The sequence below is a fragment of the Uranotaenia lowii genome, chromosome 2 (genome assembly GCF_029784155.1).
Source record: "Uranotaenia lowii strain MFRU-FL chromosome 2, ASM2978415v1, whole genome shotgun sequence".
Classification (NCBI taxonomy): Eukaryota; Metazoa; Arthropoda; class Insecta; order Diptera; family Culicidae; genus Uranotaenia; species Uranotaenia lowii.
This window is the reverse complement of record NC_073692.1, coordinates 369,708,494-369,717,182: the sequence shown is the minus strand read 5'-3', so window position 1 is coordinate 369,717,182 and position 8,689 is coordinate 369,708,494. Positions and strand designations below refer to the sequence as shown.

The following is an 8,689-nucleotide window of genomic DNA, read 5'->3' as shown; positions in this document are numbered from 1 at the left end:
TAGCATATTAACTGATTATGTGTAACTTTATTATTTAATTCCAATTGAAAAAGTATTTTTCTGAGTGGCTGTTTCGAATAAAAACATTTGTAGCGTTCTTTGTTTAGAAATATACAAATGCAGCGGAACACTACTAATATGTAAGTTGTTTGCGACATTGCACGAAAGCTTCCTTATAACGTTTTCTTGATTCATCAATGAATTAGCTAAACTGATTCATATTTTTTAAATATAAAATTGAACAGTTTTATCGAAAAACTGGAATTGTCCATTTTTAATAGGATTATGCTAACTTAATGTTGAAATTGATATTCTTGGATGTTTACTCCAGCAAGGCAGTTTAAAATCTGTTGCGGGAAGTGGTGAACGCGGCCAGTTTTTGTCAATTAACGGTTGAAAAAGCAAAAATAATGAGAACAATCGATTGTATGATGGAAAGTTGTAATTGTAATTGTGCTTTATTGATTTAACGTCAGCCCATATATAAGTGTAGTTTGTGTGATTCATTGGACGTGAAAATGGAAAAGTCAATTCTTCAACGCTAGTTCAAAAAATGCAATGTCCACATAGCAAGTCCACGGTGAGTGCCCATTAAAAATCTTAAAGTAAATTCTTGAAAATTTATTGTATTTAATACAACATTGTTTCATACTGAAGTTTCTATCTTATGTAATTTTTTAACTTGATCAATCAGTCAGTCAGTCAGTTTTGAATTTATGATCAAATATTTCAAAATATCATATAACTCTAAACTATAAATTTCTTCCTTTAACCCTTAAACTCACCAAGTTTTCCTTTAAAGCGTCAGCTTCCCAGAGCAAACAAGTTAATTGAGCTGATTAACTTCTTTTCCGGGTGTTAGACACAGTTTTAATATTCGACATGAGTTTTTCCCATGGGCAAGATTACATTATAAGAATTTCAAATGCATCCCCACAAAGATTATTAGGAAAAATTAGTCTTAAATGAATTAACACCTCTCAAATTTTCAACATTTCGGATGTTCACATTTAAAAAATTGTTCGTTTGTCCGAAGAGCGTAGGTGGCAACCCTATCATATCTGGCGATATGATGAGTATGATACTCAAGCCAGGAAGATCCAAGCGCTTCATATACGATCCTAAATTCACCTTTCGAGTCTACGGGTATTTACCATTTTCACATACGAAAATAAATAAATGCGGCATTTCAATAAGTGGGCATCATTGCATAATGTATTTCAATTTTCCAAAGCTAAACCTAAAAGGGAATTTGTCTGGACCAAGAATGTTCCTCATTCCAAAACAAATATCGCCTCGATCCTCGTCATCGAACGATTTACTTCTTGGATGGCTTCAGCGAAAAGTACAGAATAAGGAGACCGATTCCGGCGTAGGTGGCTTTGGCGACCTGTAAAAAACGAAAATAATTTGTTAAAAACAGGATGAAAAGCTCCGGTTAAGTAATTGCACGTACATTAGCCCGTCCCTTGATGGTTTCGCCATTGAAAATTTTCGACAGTCCGGTCAGTTTGCTTTCATCGGCCATTCTGCGGGTAAATGTAAAGAAATATCGATTAACTCCAACGTCTGCTACCGGTTAATCACGTATTTCAGAAACTACTTACGTTGACGGGGGATTTAGAGCGGATTTTCCGGCGAGTGAACCACAAACGAGCTGATTTCTTACGCAAAGAAGGCTAATGTCGCGGAGCAAAATAGATCCCCCTTTGAGGTTAGGTTATGTAACACAACTCCAGAAAAGGGAAATCGGATGACAGTAGCGGTCTCTCTCTCGCTGTCGTGCTGTCAGTTTTCGAACATATGGATTTCAGTGCTGCCACCTGGGGAAAAGTAGTGAAATTGCTTTTAAGGGTGATATGCGCAGTCGTTCCATTCTTTATTGTAATCACATAAAGAAGTTAATTATTTTTTTTCATTTGGAGCCAAGTTTTAAATATTTTAAATTATTCTCTTGGAAATGATTCGGTGTAATACATTGATCGACATTTATCGTTGTGGACTATGCTCAAATAGTAGTTGGTAATATGTAATATTTTGAGCCTGATTTTTTTTTCAATTTATTCATTTATTATTTTAATTAAAATATATTAACAAACGGAAACAGAATTTTTGGTGTCTTAATATGTGTACTGGTTTTGGAAGATTTCAGCATGATTTCAAATCACTCGTCGAATTTAGCAAACCACTTCTAGTTTTGGTGTTATGGCGTTTGGAAATTTTAAAATTCATAAGTTTAGAGTAAAAAAGTTCTCTGAAAACTAATAGACTAATAAATCTACAAGGAAACTAAAAACAGATTTTGAATTTTTTTATTTCCCTCAATAAAGGATTCAGAGTTTTCCTAGATATATTGGTTTCAGAAATACAACGCTTAAGCAAATCAAAATTTTTCTCATTCTACAAATTTGAATAGATAAGATTAAAACTATTTCTGACATCATTCATGAAAGTTTTTGAGTATTTGATATTGAATATTTTAACTCATTCAACAGCTTTTTTCAAGACTGCAAAATGATTTAGCTTATGTGCTTTGAGAAATATCAAAGATTCCATTAGCTAAAAATCTTCTTGAAAATTTCGTCAAAATACTCTTATTTTGCCGAATTGAAAAAAAATATTAAAAAAGAAAACTTCTATAACTTTTTTATCAGAATTCACAATTGTTAGCAGTCTTCGGGGAAGTTGATTTTTGATCTGAAACCTTTATTTTCAAAATTTATAAGATGTTCTAAAATTTGTTTTGCTAAATAAATGCACAAATTTATTTAATGAATGTGAACCAATTTTCATAAGTTATGAAGTTATCTTCAGCGCCCTCAAATGATTCAAAACTAGCTTTTATATTTTATGCTCGGGAAAATGTGAATTTGTATTCCTTGTGTTATAAGAGGTTTTTTTAAAATTTTTTATTAAATTTTGTTTGAAAAAAAAAACCTTTAAACTTAATAAGGAAAGATATTTTTTTAAAATGTAGATAATTTTTTAGTGAAACCTTTTTTTTTTTTCAAGTTTTTATCGAGTTTTGTTCGAAATTGTCAAAATCATTGGAGGTATCGATTGTTAAAAAATAGGTGACTTGATTGAATTGTCAAAAGGGCGAATATTGGTAATGTTTCAGATAAAATTGATAAAAGTGCCAATAAGAATCAACAATTTTGAATATGAAAAAAATGTTCAAGTTATTCAAAAGTTTAAAGATAAAACTTAATTCGTAAGTAAGTAGTAAGATAAAACTTAATCAGAAATATAAAACTTGGATATAAAATGCAATGAATGTTCAATTTAATGGTTACACAAGCTGCACCATTTTTTTTAATACAAATTTTACGCCCAGAAGCTGGCTAAAAATGTAAAAATCTAACTCCAAACTATCAGCACCTCCAAATTAAACGGATAACACGTGAAGCCAAAGTGTCTTACAGAATTTGGCCAGAGGAGCCCAGTATTTGGTTTATCTGCTGCTGAATAAATTTCAAATCAGACATAAGCGCATTTGCATCTCCTTAGTCCTAACTACTCACATTGACCCGCTATATATCGAACAGACAGGAATGCAGAAGAGGATCAAGTTTTTGGTGGCAATCAAACTTTTCTTTACAACTGCGAAAGCGTGAATTTCTATTGTTCTTCCGAAGCAATACAGGTATCTGGTGCAAGCATAAATCTTTAGGTAAATTTTGTTCACTCCTTTGCGAAGAGGAAGAACACATTTTGAGAAGAATATCGCGAGAATTGAATTTATGAAGATGATTTTCACCATTTTCCTTTTATGGGGGAGTACGGAAATAAGATGAGAAAATTCGTTGTTTGCATGGATATCGGTTCATTTTCCTTTTTTTGGCTCTGATATATTGATTTTACCCCCCGAAACTCAATAACTTATTTTTTTGGTATAGTTTAAATTTTCTAAATAATCAGAGTCATTAAATTTAAAATTAATCCTCCTCAGTTTTAAATATTTAATCTTGCCTATGTTATTAATTTTCTATACATTACTAAAGCCAAAACGATGTAGATTTGTAAACAGACTGCCGAACACCATCAATTGTACGCTGAGAAAAATGACGGGGAAAATGGTGAGCATGCGCTTTTTTAATTCGTTATGCCAAATGTCCGGATCATCTAGTTTCTGGGTACTTTTTTTCGAATCCTCACTTACTTAATCTTTTCTCCTTTGATCGGGATGATTTCGTCCTGTATTTTCAACAGTTGCAATTACAGGAATATTTCAGAACAGAAAAACAGTACAGGAAAACAATTTGTCAAATTCACCTGTAGATTCGAAAAGGTATTTTCCTGTAATTTTCAGGAAGTTTTACAATGTTTCTGTGAGCTCGAAACGTTTTTCTCCTGTAATTTGTTGTGAATAATGCTGCTCATTCCACTGGCTTTATTTTTTTAAAACTTATCTCAAAATGCACTAATTAAAAAAAGAATTGAAATTGATGTTTGAATAATTTTAATTTAATATCTGGTTTTTCATGCAATGTTGACAAAACTCAATCTTTTTCCTTTTTTTACCACACTGGAAACATTTTGACATTCTCTATCATTTCCTCTGTAATTGAAAGAAAAAAACGTTTTTAATTATTTTGAACGAACTGAACACTCGTAGAAATGTTATTCCAAATTTCAGGAGAAATGAAGCATGAATGAGTTTTCATTCAAATTTCATAAAAAAATAATTAATTATCCTGTGATTCGGATGACGATAGTCTCGAGCGGAAAAAATGCAATCTAAGTCCTTATTAGTTTATAATAACTTATGGTTTTCATATCTGTATTAAAAAATTTCAAAATCTCAACTCAGATTCAACTTGGTTTAAGATTGGTGGTGTGATTAAAAAAAAGAGAAAAAAAATCACACCACCAATCTTAAACCAAGTTGAATCTGATTTGAGATTTTGAAAAATTTTATTACAGGTATAAAAACCCTAAGGTGGTGTGATGAGAATTTAGATATAGAATTAAAATTTCATATTTATGAAAAATTAAGATAACTGATATGCGGTGAACAGAGTTTACGGAAATGAAACAAAAAAAAAAAACAAAAACATTTCAAACAACTGTAATTTTTTTTTCAACTGTCCGTAGGTAATAAATAAAACTTCAAAATATGTTGAAATTTTGCCATATTTGGTTTACTTCTCTAATTTTGATTATAATTTTAATGGCATGCGCGGCGGAATGAAAACTAGAGAGAATTTATTTTACAGAAATTTGAAAGAAAGGTGGATAGACAGGCATTAGTGCGCCAATAGGAGAAAGCTTGATAGGTGTTGAAATTTTAGGCTAGAGGGCATGTTGATGAAAAGCTCCCATGAATTGCTCCCGCCTTTGCTCTTCACTAGCTTACTATACATGAGAAACTCAGAAAGAGAATTCCCATGTATAGCGAGCCCAGTGGTTTGAGAGCGTGTTTTCACGCACACTTCAAACGAGCATCATTTTCTCTAATTTTAGGAACATGTTTTCCATTTGTCGTTTTCGTGTTTTCTCATTTTTGTCACTTTTACTTTTTGAACTTTCCTCATTTGTTTCTTTTTTGCTTTTTGTTATATTAATTTTTAATTTCCATGTCGTTGTCGCTTTGAAAAAATATAAAAACGACCAAAATTGACAAAAATAACCAAATAAACAAAAAAGATAACAAAGATAAAAATGGCAAATGAAAACATTTTATTTCATGATTTTTTGTTATATTTAGCTTATTTGTCATTTCAATCATTTTTGCTTTTTCAACTTTCCTCATATTTTTCATTGTCACTTTACAAAAATTATAAAAATTACAAAAATGTCAACAATGTCAAAAAAGGCAATAATAGCAAAAATTTATGAAATTCAATTTAAAACATTTTATTCTACGATATTTTTCTAATTTTCGCAATTTTTTGTCTTTTTTTCATTTTTGTAATTTTTATGATTTTCGTCTTTTTTGTCGGTTTTGTCATTTTTGTCATTTTTGTCATTTTTGTCATTTTTGTCATTTTTGTCATTTTTGTCATTTTTGTCATTTTTGTCATTTTTGTCATTTTTGTCATTTTTGTCATTTTTGTCATTTTTGTCATTTTTGTCATTTTTGTCATTTTTGTCATTTTTGTCATTTTTGTCATTTTTGTCATTTTTGTCATTTTTGTCATTTTTGTCATTTTTGTCATTTTTGTCATTTTTGTCATTTTTGTCATTTTTGTCATTTTTGTCATTTTTGTCATTTTTGTCATTTTTGTCATTTTTGTCATTTTTGTCATTTTTGTCATTTTTGTCATTTTTGTCATTTTTGTCATTTTTGTAATTTTTGTAATTTTTGTAATTTTTGTAATTTTTGTAATTTTTGTAATTTTTGTAATTTTTGTAATTTTTGTAATTTTTGTAATTTTTGTCATTTTTGTCATTTTTGTTATTTTTGTCATTTATGTCATTTTTGTCATTTTTGTCATTTTTGTCATTTTTGTCATTTTTGTCATTTTTGTCATTTTTGTCATTTTTTTCGTTTTTGTCATTTTTGTCATTTTTGTCATTTTTGTCATTTTTTGTCATTTTTGCCTTTTTTGTCATTTTTGTAATTTTTGTCATTTTTTTGTAATTTTTGTCATTGTTGTCATTTAAAAAAATTTTGCCATTTTTGTCATTTTTGTCATTTTTTTTGTAATTTTTGTCATTGTTGTCATTGTTGTCATTTAAAAAATTTTTATCATTTTTGTCAGTTTTGTCATTTTTGTCATTTTTGACATTTTTGTCATTTTTGTCAGTTGTATCATTTTTGTCATTTTTGTCATTTTTGTCGTTTTAGCCATTTTTGAAATTTTGTCAATGTTTTCATTTTTGTTATTTTTGTCATTTTGTCATTTTGTCATTTTTGTCATTTTTGTCGTATTTGTCGTTTTTGTCGGTTTTGCCATTTTTGCCATTTTGTCAATTTTGTCATTTTTGTCATTTTTGTTATTTTGTCAATTTTTTCATTTTTGTCAATTTTGTAATTTTTCTAATTTTTGTAATTTCTGTCATTTTTGTAATTTTTGTAATTCTTGCCATTTTTATCATTTTTGTCATTTTTGTAATTTTTGTCATTTTTGTCATTTTTATCATTTTTGTCTTATTTGTCTTTTTTGTCATTTTTGTCATTTTTGTCATTTTTGTCATTTTTGTCATTTTTGTCATTTTTGTCATTTTTGTCATTTTTGTCATTTTTGTCATTTTTGTCATTTTTGTCATTTTTGTCATTTTTGTCATTTTTGTCATTTTTGTCATTTTTGTCATTTTTGTCATTTTTGTCATTTTTGTCATTTTTGTCATTTTTGTCATTTTTGTCATTTTTGTCATTTTTGTCATTTTTGTCATTTTTGTTATTTTTGTCATTTTTGTCATTTTTGTCATTTTTGTCATTTTTGTCATTTTTGTCATTTTTGTCATTTTTGTCATTTTTGTCATTTTTGTCATTTTTGTCATTTTTGTCATTTTTGTCATTTTTGTCATTTTTGTCATTTTTGTCATTTTTGTCATTTTTGTCATTTTTGTCATTTTTGTCATTTTTGTCATTTTTGTCATTTTTGTCATTTTTGTCATTTTTGTCATTTTTGTCATTTTTGTCATTTTTGTCATTTTTGTCATTTTTGTCATTTTTGTCATTTTTGTCATTTTTGTCATTTTTGTCATTTTTGTCATTTTTGTAATTTTTGTCTTTTTGTCATTTTTGTCATTTTTGTCATTTTTGTCATTTTTGTCATTTTTGTCATTTTTGTCATTTTTGTCATTTTTGTCATTTTTGTCATTTTTGTCATTTTTGTCATTTTTGTCATTTTTGTCATTTTTGTCATTTTTGTCATTTTTGTCATTTTTGTCATTTTTGTCATTTTTGTCATTTTTGTCATTTTTGTCATTTTTGTCATTTTTGTCATTTTTGTCATTTTTGTCATTTTTGTCATTTTTGTCATTTTTGTCATTTTTGTCATTTTTGTCATTTTTGTCATTTTTGTCATTTTTGTCATTTTTGTCATTTTTGTTATTTTTGTCATTTTTGTCATTTTTGTCATTTTTGTCATTTTTGTCATTTTTGTCATTTTTGTCATTTTTGCCTTTTTTTCATTTTTGTCATTTTTGTCATTTTTGTCATTTTTGTCATTTTTGTCATTTTTGTCATGTTTGTCATTTTTGTCATTTTTGTCATTTTTGTCATTTTTGTCATTTTTGTCATTTTTGTCATTTTTGTCATTTTTGTCATTTTTGTCATTTTTGTCATTTTTGTCATTTTTGTCATTTTTGTCATTTTTGTCATTTTTGTCATTTTTGTCTTTTTGTCATTTTTGTCATTTTTGTCATTTTTGTCATTTTTGTCATTTTTGTCATTTTTGTCATTTTTGTCATTTTTGTCATTTTTGTCATTTTTGTCATTTTTGTCATTTTTGTCATTTTTGTCATTTTTGTCATTTTTGTCATTTTTGTCAGTTGTATCATTTTTGTCATTTTTGTCATTTTTGTCATTTTTGTCATTTTTGTCATTTTTGTCATTTTTGTCATTTTTGTCATTTTTGTCATTTTTGTCATTTTTGTCATTTTTGTCATTTTTGTCATTTTTGTCATTTTTGTCATTTTTGTCATTTTTGTCATTTTTGTCATTTTTGTCATTTTTGTCATTTTTGTCATTTTTGTCATTTTTGTCATTTTTGTCATTTTTGTCATTTTTGTCATT

General features: G+C 28.1%; 1 protein-coding gene across 1 annotated transcript; it reads right to left on the bottom strand.

The window, feature by feature from the left end:
- Window positions 1-1,187: 1,187 nt before the first annotated feature.
- Window positions 1,188-1,759, bottom strand: LOC129747372 (ATP synthase membrane subunit K, mitochondrial-like). The gene is made up of 3 exons (XM_055741545.1): window positions 1,608-1,759; window positions 1,457-1,529; window positions 1,188-1,390 (listed from the first exon to the last, which is right to left on the bottom strand). Exons 2-3 carry the CDS (start codon window positions 1,526-1,528, stop codon window positions 1,319-1,321), a joined length of 144 nt encoding a protein of 47 aa, XP_055597520.1. The 5' UTR covers window position 1,529; window positions 1,608-1,759; the 3' UTR covers window positions 1,188-1,318.
- Between the last annotated feature and the right edge of the window lie 6,930 nt (window positions 1,760-8,689).